This window comes from Urocitellus parryii, chromosome 14 (assembly GCF_045843805.1).
Source record: "Urocitellus parryii isolate mUroPar1 chromosome 14, mUroPar1.hap1, whole genome shotgun sequence".
Taxonomy (NCBI): Eukaryota; Metazoa; Chordata; class Mammalia; order Rodentia; family Sciuridae; genus Urocitellus; species Urocitellus parryii.
The window spans coordinates 39,397,995-39,416,953 of NC_135544.1; the positions used below are offsets into that span (position 1 = coordinate 39,397,995).

Sequence of the window (18,959 nt, forward strand, 5' to 3'; positions counted from 1 at the left end):
TATACATTTCAAAACTCATTTTAAGTGGCTAGCTTTTAAGAGCTCCAAAAGCCGTATTTATAGAAGCCAACTTTTCAGAAAGTAAAATTTAAGTTTAGTATTTAAAACCCACCATATTTAGAGGCCTCAAAATTAAATGAATTCATGTCTTTCTGTTTCCATTTAAAGCAATATGAGGGAGGGAAAGAAAAAAAATATTTTCCATTTATATGATTTGACTCATATATATTCTTTATATTCATTGGTAGTCATATTGGCATCTTAACCATATAGTGTATTATTCACCATACTTTTCCAGAAAGAATAATCTGGAAAACTAGAGATCTTATGCTTTTAAAGATCTCTTAATTATGTTAGCATATTTAGATTAAAATGAGTTTATACACACAATTTATATGTAACACATATACTTTATGTAACATATGACACATATACCTTAAATAATAAGTGAAACATGGAACATTTTTCAAATAATGCTAAATATGTTAAAATATCATGGCATAACTATTATGATAAACAGGGAGTATGTTCCAGGATTCCGTATTATTATAAGTGGTTGTCTTTGTTCCATTTTGGAATAATCAAGGGAACTTCTTGAAGTAGTGATAAAAAGAATAGTCAGTTTCAGTCAGTTTCATTAGGGTATACATGAGAGGGTTGCCTATTCAAAATATGATCATTAGATTCACTTCATGGTTAGGGCGAAAATAGTATCTTAGATTCATTTAAATTTAGCGACTTTAGATAGACTACATATTAATTATTTAAGTAGTTAATGTGTTGCCTCCTAGTCTATCAAGAACTTTGTATAGTGGCTTTATTAATACTTGACAGTTCAGGTCCTTGAATTCTGTGAAATTCAGGTTACTAAACAAGATTACCAGAATAGCTAATAATATTATAGTTAGCATGTCAGATTTCTGTCACTGTGACAAAAAAAAAAAAAAAACACTGAGATAGACAACTTGAAAGGAGGAAATGTTTATTTTGGCTCGACTTCATAGGCTTTAGCCCACAGCCTTGGCTCTGTTCCTTTGGGCTTGTGGTGTCACAGTACATCATGGAAGAAGTGCCTGGTGAAGAAGGTACTCTCTCATGGCAGCCAGGAAGCAAATGAGGGTGGGGGGGAAAGGTCAGAGTCCCAATACATCATTCAAGGGCAAACCCCAATGACCTTACCTCCTTTTAATAAGAGCCACCTCCTAAAGGTTTCTACCATTTCAAGTAGTGTCATAGGCTGGTGACCACGCCTTTAAGATGTGGACCTTTGGGGAAGTTTTGAGATCCAAATGATAATAATTAGTAAACCAAGTTTTTTTGTCTTTATAAAGGGATCAGACATGTTCAGAAAATTGAAGAAACTTCTTTATTTTCTTTTAATCTTTTGTCATTGTGTGATTTCTTGAAAAAAAGTCATTGGAGTTCAGCTACAGTTCTCTGTGCCCCATTCTCAATAGTAGTAGAATAAAATGTCAACGTGGCAGCTGGTTAGTGATGATTATATTATAGAGTATATTTGTATAAGTCATTTCCATGTACCAAGTTACATAGTAATTGTTTAAAGTCAGTCAAAGTATTCAATTTTCAATGGATGCGTTTTAGTCATTCAGTTTTTCTGTTCTAATCATGCTATGTCAGTTGGGTTTGATAAAGCAGTGATAACTTGTAATATATTTTGCTTTTGACAAATCTAAAATATTAGTCTGGTCTGCCAAGTATATGTGAATGTATTTGAATAAGGGGTCATTACTATTTCTTTCTTTATTCACCCATTTTTCCATTTATTCATTTATTTGGTCACCAATTTTATAAGAATATGTTAAGTGTATTAAAATGTTATATGATTAACATTTAAACAGACTATGATATTTTATGTCTATATTATAGAATAAAAGAATGGAATGTGTTATGTTCATGAAGCTATGTGTTCATACAGGGTTGTAGAAGCATAATCTATATGGGAAAAGCAAAGGAGACCAGAGAGAGGCAAGGATCAGAATATGGAGGTTGGTGTTGGTGTTATCTAAACTGTTACATCTTTGTGCAACAGGAAGAATTTTAAATATTTTAAATAGGAAGTTGTAGTGTTCTGCATTATTTTTTTAAGAGTCACTATAACTCATTCTACTGAATATGTTTCAGAAGAACAAGAATAAGTGCATGAGGTCCAATTATGAGGCTATGCAAAGATTCTAATTAATAATAGTAATAGACATAGTTGAGATTAGGAGAAGTGGATGCATACCTGATGTATTTTGGCAGTGCACATTAGAAAGAGAATTAAAATACCTTGTTGGGGAAGATAGAAAAGGACAGGGTGTAATGGTTTAGATATGAGGTATCCCCCAAAAGCTTCTGTTAATGCAGGAATATTCAGAGGTTAAATGATTGGACTGTGAGAGCTATCACATAATCAGCCTATGTTAGATTGTACGGACTGACTGGGTGGTAACTGTAGGTAGGTGGGGTAGGGCTGGAGGAGGTGGGTTCTGGGGGTGTGCTCTGGAGGGGTTGTTCTTCCTGAAGCTCTTTCTTCTCTTTCTCTACTTCCTGACCTTGCAATGAACTGAGCAGCTTTTTACCTTTGGGCTCTTTTGCCAATAAGCATTGCCTCATCTTGGGCCCAGAGCAATGGAGTTGGTCATCAATAAACTGAGAACCCTGAAACTCTGAGCCCCAAATAAACTTTCCTTCCTTTAAATTAGTCTTGCCAGGTGTTTTGGTCACAGGAATAAAAACGCTAAGACAGAAGGTAAATATAAAGAAGAAACTATAGTCATTACTGAGCTATATGAATTTTATATATTTCATCAGAAATAGAGGACCCATTTTGCAAAGGAGACTGAAAAGGCATGGGAAGAGAAAGCAAGAGAGATTTCATTGCTTGAAACAGAGACAAGAGTGCCTAAGAATGAAAGAAGAGCCAAAGGTGTCCAATGATTCTGGAAATCTTTACAAATAAAAAGCTGTAAATTGCATATGACCTTGGCAATGTAGAAGTCATCAGTAATTTTGGTAAGAAAAAATTAAGTAGTATCTTAAGTCAAAGGAGGACTGTTGTAGAAAGACTGGATATAGATACATAGATAATAGATATCAGCATCTATATGCTTTAGTCAGCTTTTTCGCTGCTGTGACTAAAGGATCTGACCAGCACAACTGTAGGGGAGGAAATGTTTATTTGAGGGCTCACAGCTTCAGAGGTCTTAGTCCAGGGAAGGTTGGTTCCATTCCTCAGGGCTCAGGGGGAGGCAGAAGTATATCATGGAGGAAGAGTGTGGCAGAGGGAACAGCTCACATCATGGTGATCATGAAGCCCAGAGAGAGACTCCTGCTTCAGATACAAAATATATGCCCCATAGCCATGCCCCCAATTAATGATATCCTCCAGCCACACATCTGTCTCTAGTCACCACTCAGTTAATCCCATCAGGGATTAATTGATTCACTGATTGGGTTAAGACACTCACTATTCAATTGTTTCTCCTCTGAACCTTAATGCATTGTTTCACACATGAGCTTTAGGGGGATACCTCATATCCAGACCATAACACTATATATATAAAACCTGTTATCTATAATATAGATATAATATTGATATAGATATTATGTATATCCATATTGTACCAATATCTATAAAGACTCTGGGGCTGTTAGCTGGAGAGAAAGATAGGATCAAGGGTATTTTTACAGATGTGAAAGCACTAATTCTGCTATCATATATGATTAAATTTAAGAGAGTTTTTTTTAAATTTTAAGATATGCTATTAACAACTAATGTCTCTATTTCCTCAGAGAGTATTAAATAATCCTTTTATATTTGGTGTTTCCATTTTTTTCCAAATATTATGTTCATAATACTGAGATACTTAAATAATACTTCAAAAATAATAGGCACTTATCACAATATAACAGTTATAAACTCTAGAAATTAATATTTATTATATTGACTCAGATGATAAGTCCTACCAGAGGAATTAATTGCTTGATTTAGTGCACATAAAGAAGTACAGTAAAAACTATTTGACTAAAAGCAAATTCACAGTAATCCATCTTTTCTAAAGGAGCTTTATTGAGATAGGATTTACATATCATTTAAAGTGTACAGTTCAGTATTTTTGGTGTATTCACAGATGTTAGTAATCACCACTGCAATCAATTTTAGAATATATTTGTCAATTCAAAAAGAAATTTTGTACTGTAGTTACAATTCCTTTTTCCTCCATCACCTCACAGCCCTACATAATCATAGTGTGCTTTGTTTTTCTCTAGATTGGCCTGTGCTCAACACTTTTGTGAGTGTTGCATACAACCATTTATTATATGGAATTTTGTGACTGGCTTTTTCACCTTGTATAGTGTTTCCAGGGTTTGCGTTATGCCAAGATGTAGAACTTGAATTTTATTCCTTTTTATAACAATAATATTCCATTGTCTGGAACTACGTGCTACACCACTCATCACTTCATGGCCATTTGGGCGGGTTCTTTCTGTAAACTATTATAAATGACACTAGATGACATTCTAGCAGTTTCTAAAACAATTTAATACTGAGATTATGACACAGAACTTCTACTTCCAGGAAAATACCCAAGAGATGACCACATATGTTCACACAAAACTGCAAGAATATTTCTAACAAGGTTTCTAAACCATTGTACATTTTACCAACAATGCGTGAAGGTTCTGATTTCTCTACATTCTCCCAACCATTTGTTATTCCCGACTTTTTGGTTCTAGCCATCCCAGTGGCTGTAAAGTAGTATTTATTTTGTTTGGATTTGTACTTCCCTAATGACTAATGATGGTAAGCATTTTTTATTTGCTCTGGCCATGTATAAATCTTCCTCAGAAACATGTGTATTCATATCATTGGTCCATATTTTAATTGGCTTAATTGTCTTATTATTATAGAATTGAAAATGTTCTTTCCAAACTCTAGATACAAGTCTCTTATAATATATGTGATTTACAAATATTATCTCTGATTCTGTGGTCTGCCTTTTCAGTTTTTGACAGTATACTTTGTCGCATACATTTTTATAATTTTGTTGAAGTCCTGTTGATTTATTTTTTTCTTTTGTTGCTTGTACTATTTATCAAATCAGATCCTTTGTGAAAGAAATCCTTCGACAAATAAAAAGCCCTGAAGATTTACCTCTATCTTTTAAGAATTCCGGCTTTTAGATTTAGGTCACATCAGTTTGATTATCATTGCTTTGTAACAAATTTGAAAGCATGAAGGGTTTAGATTCCTACTTTATGGCCCTTTTTCAGGATTGTTTGGCTTCCCTTGACCCTTACATTTCCAAATGAATTATAGAATCTGCTTTTCAGTTTCTATAAAGAAGTCAGTTGAGATACTGAGAGAGATTTTACTGAACAGATAAATCAGTTTGGAGTATGTTGTCATCTAAACAATGTTAAATACTCTAATCCATGAACATGGGCTGTGTTTCCAATTTTTCAATTCCTTTAAAGATCTTTTAGTTTACATAGTGTAAGTTTATTCTTTTTTGTTGTTGTTCATTTTATTCCTATTTTAATCATTTTGACTTTATGGTGAATAGAGTTGTTTTCTTAATGTCAGTTCCAATTGTTCAGAAAAAGTACATAAAAAATGGTTTATTTTTGTATTGTATATTGACTTTGCATCCTGCCATCTTGCTGACTTTATTTAAATTTATTTATTAGTGCTAATAGATTTTGGGGACTTCCTTAGGAATTTTTATATAAGAGATTATGTCACCTCCCAATAGAGAGTTTTAATTTTCCTTCCAGTTTTGGTGTCATTTACTTATTTTTTCCTGCCTAATTTTCTGGATTTGACTATAGAATATAATATATTCTATATTCAATAGAAGCAGTGAGAGTAGACATTATTTGAACTCCCCATAATCTTTTTCTAAGTCTGATGCTCACTATGGGTATTTGATAGCTGTCATTTGCTGAACTCAAGAAGATCCTTTTACTCTTTTTGTTTTTTGTTTTTCTTGATATAAGGGATTGAACTCAGGGGCATTCCACCACAGAGCCACATCCCCAGCCCTATTTTGTGTGTATTTAGAGACTGGATCTCACTGAGTTGCTTAGTGCCTTACTGTTGCTGAGGTTGGCTTCGAATTCAGAGTCTCCTGTCTTAACCTCCTGAAACACTGAGATTACAGGCATGTGCCACTGTGCTGGCTCCTTTTATTCTTAGTATGTGAAATGCTTTTGTTGAGAAAGGGTTTTATATTTTTAATGAAATGATTTTTTTCTTCATCGTTTGAGATAATCATGATTTTTATTATATTAATAAGATTCATTATAGTAATGGATTTCAGATATTGAATCCACCTTACAATTTCTTGGAGTAATTTTATATGTTGCTAGATTTGGTTTGCTAGTATTTTGAAGATTTTGGCATGCATATTCATATACACATTGTTCTGCAGTTTTATTGAGATCTATTTGCCTTGTTTTAGTATCTGAATACTACTAGTCTTGTAATATTAATTGGGAAGTCTACCCTGTTCTATTGAATTATGTCCCTCTAAATTCATTTGTTGAAGAGCTTAACCTCCAATGTGACTATATCTGGAATAAGGAAACATTTAAGATTAAAAAGTCTAAGGTCATGATCCTCTAGGATCAGTCCTTATAAGAACAGACACCAAAGATCTTTCTCTGTATATATCAGAGAAAATATTCAGCATTTGTTTTTTGGGAATTGGCTAACTTCATTTAATATCTTCTCTAACTCCATCCATTTACCTGCAAATGCCATGATTTTATTCTCTTTTATTGCTGAGTAATATTCCATTGTGTATATATGCCACATTTGTTTTAATCCATTCATCTACTGAAAGCACCTAGGTTGGTTCCACAGTTTAGCTATTGTGAATTGTGCTGCTATAAACATTGATGTGGCTTTGTCCCTATACTATGCTGTTTTTAAGTCCTTTGAGTATAGACCAAGGAGAGGAACAGCTGGGTCAAATGATGGTTCCATTCCAGATTTTCCAAGAAATCTCCATACTGCTTTCCATATTGGCTGCACCAATTTGCAGCCCCACCAGCAGTGCATCCTAATCCTCATCAAAACTTATTGTTGTTTGTATTCATGATAGCTGCCATTCTGACTAGAATGTTTTCTCTAATATAAGGAGAACGATTCATAGTAGGGTAAGGAGAGGGAGCATGGGAGGAATAGACAAACTCTAAATAGGGCAAAGGGGTGGGATGGGAAGGGAGGGGGCATGGGGTTAGAAATGATGGTGGAATGTGATGGACATCATTATCCAAAGTACATGTATGAAGACATGAATTGGTGTGAACATACTATTTATACAACCAGAGATATGAAAAATTGTGCTCTACATGTGTATTATGAATTGTAATGCATTCCGCTGTCATATATAAATTTTAAAAAGAGTCTTCTCTCTCTTTCTGTATCTCTTTCTCTCTATGCTACTTGAGAACACAATAATAAAGTGGAAGACAGGAGCAAAGCCCTCACTAGACAGCAACTCCATTGTCACTTTGATAGTAAGACTGTTAGTTTCTGGAAGTTTGTGAAAGTAAATTTCTGTGTGTAAGTCACTCAAGTCTATGATATTTGGCTATGTCTCTCAGAACCAACCAAGACAACTCTTTCTATATTTTGGAAGAGTTTATTAAAAAAAAATCAAAATTCATATTAATTCTCCTGTCAAAATTTGGAAGCATTGGTGATGAAATTGTCTGGACCCTGGTTTTTCTTTGTATGTTGTATTTTTTTTTGTTTTGTTTTGTTTTACTTTTTAAAAAAATCATATTAATCTCCAATTATAGTTCTATTCAGTTTCTTTTTAATTGCTATTGGGCATGTTTTAGATGTTTGTGTCCTTGAGGAAATTCTTCCATTTCATATACTTATTTGCATTATTGGCCTACTATTTTTTTATTTTAATAAATTGAAGTACAATCATCTGTGGGGTGAATATTTGAGAATAAAATTAATAGTTTCAAAATGTGTATCTTTAAATATTAAAATCAAGAATCTTCTTTTTTTGTGTGTGGTCATGGGGATTGAACACAAAGGTACTTTATCAGTGAGCTACACCCCTAGCACTTTTTATTTCATTTTGAGACAGTGTCTTGCTAAGTTGCCAGACTGGCTTTCAATTTGTAATCCTCCTGTTTCAGCCTCCTCATGTGCTGGAGTTACAGGTATGCTTCCTCATGCCAGGTGAAATCAAGAATCTTTATAAATGAGACATATGTATTTAAATTTTAAGTGATTTCTGCAGGAATATGTTCAGATGCACATGGATAATTCAACCAATTCTGCATAATGATTAAGTTTAAAAGATATCAGGAATGACGGTATGTAATCCTAGTGATTTGGGAGGCTGAGGCAGGAAGATGGCAAGTTTGAAGTCAATTTAAATCTGGGTAATTTAAAGAGATCATATCTCAAAATTTAAAAATAAGTGGGGGTGCTGGGGATATAGCTCAATGGTGAAGCACACCTGGGTTCAATCCCTAATACTAGGAAAAAAAATTAGTAATATGTGTACTTACTCTTTTAGATTGAGTGAACAATGAGTTCAGACTGTTCTTTGGCTACAACCACTTTATTAACACTGTTCACCACCACAATCTTACCTCTAATGATTACTATAATAATATTTAAAATTACATGGCTCACTGGTTTAGAAAAGAAGCCTAGTCATTCTCTTTGAAATGGCAGAATTTTCTCAAAGACTCAGTTTATTATTATACATAAGCTTTAATCTTAATCACTGCCTCTTTTTTTTTTTCAGTAAACTTCTGTGTCTAGGAATAAAATTAAGAAGTGAATTTAAAATTACTCTTGCTAGATTAACTTATAGTGCAGGATGTATCATTACATCCAATTTTCATTTTATTTTATTTTTAAAAATTGAAGATGTAAATCTACTTCTCAAACTTATGCTAACTTTATCTTTATTTAACTCTTAGTACAAGGTTGCAAAAGCTACAGTTTGGGATTCATATGATTGTGAAGAAGGTGGTTTTATTTCTAGAAAGTTTCCTTTATTTTTCGCCTGCGCACATTATTGGCATTGCCACTCTTTTAGACCCTTGTGCTTATCCTTATTACATGTTTTAAGGAATCGGCTTTACAATCTGTCATTCACTCCAAAAGCTAAATATCTGACAACTCTTAAACTGTTATCTCTCCTAGGAGGATTTTCATTTCAGCAGCCATAAATCTTTAACTTAAAGTGATAAAAAACTCTTCCACATCTTACAGGCTTTGTTATAAGATAGGGGTGCGTGTAAATTTCTGTTGTCACTTCATCGTGCATTTGTGTCTTGATTCTTAGAAATGCATTTATAAACTAATAATGTTTATAGGATGGTGCATAAGTCCAGCTTTCCTCAAATAATGAAGGTATTCTCTTAAATCACTGTTTCAAAGGATTCCTTTTGGTTTTCCTGACCATCTTCCCTCCAGTCTGCTACTAGGGTTTGTTTTGTCTTTTCTCAGTCATGTCTAGATATACCCTAGGCTCTAATATCATTTGACTTAAAGGATTCCTGTTCCATTCTCCCTTTTGGTGGCAATCCTCATACCTGATTGGAGTGTGTGAACAGTCATTTTAGTTTATTTTGTTTCTGAATTCATTTGCAAACTTGCCTAATGAGACACTTAATCAACTTCACAAGCATATCATAATAAAAATGTGAAAGGAGAGCAGTCACTGCCACTCATATTTTTAATGTAGCTTTTGAAATTTGAGAAATAGAAAAAATTATCCTTACACATTTTTGGATGGTTAAACTCAAACATTTCTGGGAATGGCCTCTCGCGTTAAATAGCCAACAGTCAAAAAAAACTAAATCATAATTTTCTATCTCACGGGAAGTTAAAATAAATATCATTTAAAGGACCTTTGTTAAATCTTGGCTAAAAGAAATTGAATGCATAATTATTACTTCTAATACACCAAAATTGTCTCATAAATTGACTAATGAAATTAAATACAATTAAATTTTAGAACTAGAATACACTTGGTTTTCTTATATTCCATAGGGAAGAATGTGAAGAAAGTTTGCATCCCCATTTAGTGAAGTAGGTAAAAAATCATTTAAAATTATGAACTACGTTGTTCAGCATCACAATGTGAATCACCAGGGAGTTAACTTATTTAGAATTCACATTCTTCCTGGTATGCATGCATATTTAGAATACAAGTCACTGAAAGTAAAATATTTACTCAAAAGTCTGAGTATGTTGAGAAATTATCTTTCCTTTTGTATATGAAGCAAGTATTAAGCTCTATTTATCAAGGGAATGGACACTTTTTCTAGATAGATGTTCCCATGTGTCCGGACAGATACTAGATATGTCCATCTTCTCAGACATTCTTTCAGGAAAAGGAAAGAGATCCATAAATTTGGTGTACAGAGTTTACAATGCTTAGCTCAGCAAGTCCTTCATTCTTCTTCTTTCGGACATGTTTGCCTACAGAGATTAGATTGAGAGTTGCCTATATGTTGTCCAACAGGACTGTGACTTCAAGACTGACTGTGTCTCCTTCTGAAGTTTGATATTAGATATGATACTCGGACCACATCTAATCCATGCTCACCAACAAGACCTCAATAATGAAAGTAATATTTTAATACCAAGTTATTTCTGGGACAGTTTCTCACTTGGTTCTCAAATTGTGCATGGATTAGACTTGTGATAAATTAGTTTGATATAACTGGAACACTACTGAAAGTGATCATAGAATATAAGACGTTGTAAAAAAATCGTCCTGTGTTTTTACAAGACATAAGATATCATAGTTTTCTCTTAACATTCAGACTCCATTTATTGTCAAAGTCATGAAGCTAAAATTTTTCCTATCTAGGGAATATCAGTGATGTGGAAAAGAAATGATAGATAAAAAGGAAAAGCTAGAACATAGAGTAAGACTTAAAATTTGAAAATATTGTAGCTTCTTAGCCTCCTTACAAATGAATACTAAGATATGTATATATGTATTTATTTATATGTGTTTGTGTTTAGATAAACATATATACTTTAATAATAGCAAAAAACAAACACAAAAGATCAATGAAGTCTATATTGAGGATGTGTTTACCTGGGTCCTATGCAAAACCTCCCTTAACTCTAATATAAGTGGCTTTTCTGTCTCTTTTTATTTTTTGAGAGAGGGAGAGAGAGAGAGAGAGAGAGAGAGAGAGAGAGAGAGAGAGAGAGAGAGAGAATTTTTTAATATTTATTTTTCAGTTTTTGGTGTACACAACATCTTTATTTTATTTTTATGTGGTGCTGAGGATTGAACCCAGGGCCCCGTGCATGCCAGGTGAGTGCGTTACCGCTGAAGCCACATCCCCAGCCCCATCTTCTGTCTCTTAATCTTATATATTTTGTCTTTTCTTAGATGTAAATTCGTCTTATACTTATTAGTTATATCATGTTTTGAAAGGTACTTATTATAACTACTGATGAGTTTGTTCATAACTAGGAAATAACATTTGCTCAAATAATTATAATTTTGTTTTATTCTTGTCTTATTAACAATACATTTATGTTTTAGTTTATTGGTGTTTCTTTTCTTTATAGGCCATTTCTACATAGTATTTTAATTTTCCTATTTTCTGTGTACTTTTATTGATTTTTTACACCTCCCATCTTAAGTTGGAAGATAAATGAGATGTCCTACAGTTTACACAGCATATATTTGACATCTGAGATAGGTGAACAAGTACAATCAGTATTCAGGTGGGAATAAAAAACAAAATATGGTAAAATGAAGCCAGGCCAGCAGGATATCCACAGACTGGATATTTTCCACCCAAATTTACTCAAACAAAAATTTGTATCAGCATTGCATGAAATAAAATATGTACATAAAATGTTCTAGGACAAATTCCAGGCACTGGGGATATAAACACGAATTGGCAAAAACATAAAAGAGTACATATTTAAAATATGTAGAGAATATCTTCAAAAACATGCAAAAGTCAACCAAAAATATAGAGTATGGAAAAAGGGATGAAATTTTTGACAATACTAAAGCATGGATGATGTGAAAATTTAAATTATATGCAATATAGGGAGATGCTAAAAAAGTTGTAAAAAATGAAAATATAAGAGAAAAGTTTGAAATTTATTATAGGATTTAAGTAAGATGTATCAGATTATTGCTGGCCTGAGTTCATCGTACTTTCCTTCATATATTGCTCCTCCTTTTGGAAATGTATTACTTACATTACTTATTTCATTACTTATGAAATTACAGCAACAAAAGTAGGGTAGTTCATTTGTATACTAGTGAATAAGAAAGGAGTAGGAAAAATAAAAGAACAATGCCTTGTGGACCGTGATTTGTAAAATAACTTGTTCTGAATATTCTTCACAATGAACTAGAACGAACACTAAGCATAGCCAAATACCTAGTGTTATGGTTTGGTTGTAGGTGTTCCCCAAAAGCTCATGTGCAAGACAATGCAAGAAAGTTTAGAGGTAAGAGTTGGGCTGTGAGAGTTTTAACCTAATCAGTGCATTAATCTTCAATGGTAACTTAAGGCAGGTAGGAGTGGCCAGGGGAAGTGGGTCCCTGGGAGTGTGCCTTTGGAGTATATATTTTGTCCTGTTGAGCAGAGCTCTTTTTTCTGCTTCCTGTGCAAATTTCTGAGCTGCTTTCCTCTGCTGCACATGTCTACCATGACATTCTGCCTTACCTCAGACCCCAAGAAATGGAGTCGGTGATCTACAAACTGAGACCTCTGAAACTGTGAGCCCCCCAATAAACTTTTCCTCCTTTAAAATTGTTCTTGTTTAGTCTTTTGGTCACAGTAGCGTAATAGTTGACTGCAACATCTGAAATCATGGATTTTTTTTTTTTTAACTAAATGTGAGAATCTGAACAGGTGCAGAATACTTGAATATACAGAGAATTATCAATAGTATAGGTCAGTGGCATAAATACCATGATCATAGGTATTTGAGCAAAGATCATATTAAACAAAATTGCAGGATAGTATTTATCTGATATCTTCCATTGTAAAATACTAGAGCCAAGAAAAAGGAGCTCTTCCCTCCTGTCACTCTGAACCTACAGTTTGAATTGGATGAATGCAAATGCCGTCTCTTAGAACTGCTATGTTCTCAAATCACCCAAAGTTTGCATTCTCTTTTATAGATTGCATCAATATAAACAAGCTGTATTCAATGATCTGCAATGTAAGCTAAGTTGATAATCCTGAAATATGTGTTCAGTTCATTTTGTATTTCCATAACAACTTACACAGAGCTCCATGTTTATTAGAGTGAAATGTAACTGCATTTTGAGAAGCACAGATAAAGGCAAAAGCATAGGACTTTTAAACAGTACGATCCATGTAAGACTTTTTAGCTGTTGGTCTCCTGCAGGTGGGACATTGACAACATTTGAAGTAACATCAGAATCTTCTTCCTGCATTGCTTAGAGTTAGATCCTGTACAAACCAAGGTAATCCATCATTCCTGCTTATTCCTTAACACTTTCCTGACATTGAACTCTAAACCTCTATTAAGGGGTGTGTGTGTGTGTGTGTGTGTGTGTGTGTGTGTGTATGTGTGTCTGTGTGTACATGCGTATACACTTTATTTTCTTTTTTGGTATCATTTTACTACATGATTATTTGTTCTATTAGATATCCAGCTTCAGTAACTAAGTAATAACATGGCCTAACACAGAATTTTTAACCATGTTTTTCTTCCTTAGTATTTACAATAATGTTTCCTTCCTATTCTAAACTTCATGACTATAGTAAAAATTTCAAAATATTTTTCTTTTCATTTGGCCATTTTTTGCACATAGTCTTAAAATATATTTTTTTTCTTAAAAGGTGATAGCTACACTAAAATATACTCTGTGTGAAGAGTGGGAATATCAGCCTTATTTTGACTTCAGTGATTTTTCTGCCCTGTTTTCACCTGCAATACTTTCCAGTTGAATACACATTAAAAGATTGGAAATGTGGGGGTGGAAAGGGGTGGATAGAGTTATTCTCTGAGCATATTTATTATGCCAACAATGCCATTTAATGCATTTTTGATGGTGTGCAATTAGGTATTAAAATTTCTCATAACTAGAAATGTTCTCGGTCAGTAGGAATTACTGTAGATAATTTCAGGTAACTTGGGAATAATTTGGCTGGCTAAAAGGCTTAGACCAATATATAAAGCCTCCAGTTTAGGGAAAAATTGATTTGTTCTTCACATTAATCCTCTGCTTAACTATATTGAGGAATGCAAATTCACGTAAAACCTGAGGAGAAAACCAATAATTCTTATATATTTTCAAATTAATTTATGAAGACACACTATAACAATAAGAAAAAGGTCCCCCAAACCACAATTTACTGAATTTTATCTAATGGACTAATTATCATTGCCCCCAAATAAGACTTTTATTTATTTTACATTACTATTTTAATTTAGATTCCTAACCTTTATTTTCATTAGTTTCTATGATTTCATTTTCTCTGATTTTTTCCCCCCACACTAGTATTTCCATAAGGAGATTGAGGTAGGGGTTAAGTTAAAATATTAGTGTTGTTGGATGGATTTATTAAATAAGCCTGGCAAAAAACATCCCAAATTCCACTCATATTCCATGTTCTTTGTACCCTTTTGGCCTTGTTTAAGCTATCAGGGAAAACCACAGTGGATTAGAACAGAAAGTAGACCAAGCCATTTAGGGGAACATAGGGGTGATTGGAGAGAAAATAAATTTCGGTAACTATGTACTATTATTATTTTCATTTACACTAGGAAATTTACCTATGATCCAATAAAAGCTGAACTCATTGTTAATTAGCAAGCCACAAGGAGTTCACAGTGACAGCAAATTAAATATGTGATTGTTACTTCTGAATTATGGATGCATTCATTTTAAGCTTTTTTATGTAATAATCACAACAATGGCATTAAATATAGCTGGATGTACATAGAGTCACAGGAGGTTTGTGTCTATAGGTAGCATTGATAGTACTAACCACCAGAGAAGGATGTTTACCTCATAATCTACATGATCATGGGTAAAGAGTACAGGTAATATCTTAAAACACTTCATTTTAAATGGATATTATTTAGTCAATGAAAATGTATATTGGTTGGTAGTAATTCTCTTGAAAATTTGAAGGTTATTCTAATTTAAATGAAACATATTTGATTATGAAATACAATTCTTTCTTTCTTTGTTTTCTTTCCTTTTTTTTTTGTTTTTTTGGTGGTGCTGTGGAGTGAACCCAGGGCCTTGTACGTGCTAGGCAAGCACTCTACCAACTGAGCTATATCAAAATTATTTATAAAAATTATCAGGGCAAAATTTTTGATGACACATATCACAGTTATACACGGTTACAAACAATAGAAAACAATACAAACAAACAAACCAAAGACACCACACGCTGGATGTGCCCATACTCACTTAGCATGGCGAATATCAGGCAGGGACCTCTCTAGAGCAATGTTGTTGCTGACGAAAATATTGAAACCATTTTCCCTGTATGCTGAGTCATCATGGTCTTCTTCAGTAAGGGGGTAAGGCTTCCCATGTTCACCTTTCCCTAAAAGGAAAAACCAGATGGGATTTTTCAACCAGTATTAACCTTCTTGTGATTGCTCCCAAATATTACAAATCTTAAAACCTTTTTTTAATTAACTTTTGATTTGCAAACATAATATTTGTTTCTAGTAACTAGAATTCATTATTTTCTTGTTGGGAAATGTAGTTTGTATGTCAGGGAACCCTATAAAGCAAAATGAGAAACATCCTTTTTAACATTTTGATTCTGTCTTAATTCATTAATATTGACCACCAATGTCAAATAGCTAGGGAATGATAAGGAATTATATCTCAAAAATAAAAAAAAAACTAAACCAAACAAATAAACAAAAAACAGACTGAAAATCTTTCTAATTGAAGGGGAAGACAAACATTTTTTAAGAGTTTCATTTTGGCAATCAGTGAGATGAATAGAGAGCCTACAGAATAGGAGCAAATTTTCACCACATGCACATCAGATAAAGCAATCATCTGTAGGATATATAAAGAACTCAAAAATTTTGACATCAAAAACCCAAATAACCCAATCAATAAATGGGCTAAGGAACTGAACAGACACTTCTCAAAAGAGGATATACAATCAATCAACAAATATATGAAAAAATGTTCATCATTGCTAGCAATTAGAGAAATGAAAGTCAAAACTATTCTAAGATTTCATCTCACTTTAATCAGAATGGCAGGTACGAAGAGTACAAACAACAATAAGTGTTGGTGAGGATATGGGGGAAAAGGCACACTCATATATTGCTGTTGGGACCGAAAATGGTGCAGTCAATATGAAAAGCAGTGTGGAAATTCCTTAGAATATTTGGAATAGAACCACTATTCGACCTAGCTGTATCAATCTTTGGTTTATACCCAAAGGACTTAAAAACAGCATACCACAGGGACACAGCCACATTAATGTTTACAGCAGCACAATTCACAACTGCTAAATTGTGGAACCAAACTCGATGCCCTTTGGTAGATGAATCGATAAAGAAACTGTGAGATATATATATATATATATATATATATATATATATATATATACACACACAGTGGAATATTACTCAGCATTAAGAGAATAACATTATGGTATTTGTAGGTAAATGGATGGAGTTACAGAATAAAATGCTAAGTGCAGTAAGCCAATCTCAAAAAAAAAAAAAAGACGTATGTTTTCTCTGATATGAAGATGCTGATCCATAACAGGGATGTGGAGGGCATGGAAAGAATTGAGGAATTTTAAATAAGGCAAAGGGGATGGAGGGAAAGGGGGGTGGGATGAGATGGTCAGCATTACCCCAAGTACATATATGAAGATACAAAAGTTGTAACTCTACTTTGTGCACAGCCAGAGACATGAAAAACTATGCTCTATGTGTGTACTATGAATTGAAATGCATTCTGCTGTCACTTATAACAAATTAGAATAAATAAATAAATTTAGAAAAAAAGAGTTTCATTTTTGGTCTGAAAAATCAAAGCAACAAACAACAACAACCAATCCAACCCACTATTCTGTCTGTATCATTGTTTGATTTCTTACTGGAAACGCCACTTGCTATTTTTCAATCTAGATGAAAAATCAATAAGTCAGTGAGAAATTTCATTCAGAGAATGGAGTTCACTATGTACAAATTACTGTGCTTTTTTCCATACATTTTGGACTCAACACAGCAACAATATGAAATGAATATTGTTTTACCCAAGTTACAAGTAAGTAAACAAAACAGAGATTAATAGTTTCCCTAAACACTTTATTAGTAATTAGACACTGAACCTGGGGAAATACTTAAAAGACCTAAATCTCTTTACCATAAATGACCAAATTAGATGAAGAAGGTGTCTTGACCTTGCATGGCCCCTAGTATTAATTAGATTTATAAGTCATTCCATAAATCCAATTTAGTGAAGCAATTTTAGTGCAAAGTACCCTTTGCTTTCAGCGATAAAATTTTATTTTTAAGTTTTATGTCTTAGATGAAATGTGTATGTACACCTGAGGCTTAATTTTTGTAGAAATATTTTTAATGCTGAACTTTCAGATTCAGGCACTTTTAAGCCTACAAATATAAATTTTTAAACTACACATTCATTGAAACACCTGTTAATCAAAGAGAAATTGTTTGTTCAGATTTGCTAAATCTCCTAAGACAATAAATCTCCTAAAACAAGGCTTTTCAAATGTATGAGGGATTCTCTCAAATTATCAAACAAAATTGGCTCATCACCAATGATGGCAAACTAGATATTTCTGCATTGTAGTTGTGAGAATAGGTTTTAAAATTTTATCTTTTTATGTATGAAGCCAGCATTTTTTATTTCAAATGCTACCAACTCATCTTAAGTTTTAATATGCAAATCTTGGGGTGTATAACGTCTCATGTAGTTTGACTTTTCTTTTGTAAAAGTCTAAAAATATGAAGCAAGAATACTTCACATGACAACAAAAATAAATGTTGAATGTATGATAATACTAAATAATTGGCAATGATTACTAATCTATCAATATGCCCATTTTAACACTCAAAATATATAATTTAATATTATCAATTATAAATTTAAACCATAATCCTTTCTTTAAATATGAGAAGTATTGTACCATCTGCTTTGTTTAAAATCATATGAGAAGCGTGATGTTATATTTTAGTACATCGAAACATAAATATGTGAGTACTAAGCAGAAATGTGAGTACTAAGCAGAAAAATTGCTGTCTCACAAGTATGTATTTACAATACATACAAGATAGACAATTGATACTTGACATAGAATTCATGTTAATTTTTTTATAATGCACCTGTATTTATCCCTCAGTTAAAATGACATTCTACTTACTATGACAATCTTGTGTTTATTGATTGTCTACACCATGCACCACTGGGTAGGGAAATTGAAAATGTATATAGTATTAAGTCAGGCCTGAAGAAGCTAAAAATATGTTATGCTTAGGAAGATATAGGACATATTTATAAAATGGCTATTGTGAGAAGAAAATAAGCCACTTGTAGAATTAAATAACTTGAATAGCAAGCCCTGTAAGAATTTCAAATTTGGCAAACTGACAAGCTTGGTATAGGCTGGAAATTCTCACTAAAAAATGTAAGATATCAGTTCAAACTTCAAGGATAGTTTTGAGGATATAAATTATTTATTGTACTGTGCATAAAAAGAATTTGGGGTAAATTACTTTGTACAGACAATAATTGTGAAATATGCTGTTTTAAAAATGCTTAATAAATCAATTGAAATAGTTTGAGCTCATAGTTTTTAAATTGTGTAATGGATGTGGGGAATGCGTGGTTTTAATTTTACCAGGTATCAGTGAACAGTATAACTCTCCTCCTGATCCTTCTAATTTCACCCCTTTTCCTCATTCCTGTTTGTTA

General features: G+C 33.0%; 1 protein-coding gene across 1 annotated transcript in view; it reads right to left on the reverse strand.

Moving 5' to 3' along the window:
* Positions 1–18,959, reverse strand: part of Galntl6 (polypeptide N-acetylgalactosaminyltransferase like 6) — a 1,042,003-nt gene that overhangs the window by 608,558 nt on the left and 414,486 nt on the right. The window contains exon 3 of the mRNA XM_026389751.2: positions 15,447–15,585. Coding sequence (XP_026245536.1) covers positions 15,447–15,585 — 139 coding nt within the window. The remainder of the gene's footprint in view (positions 1–15,446; positions 15,586–18,959) is intronic.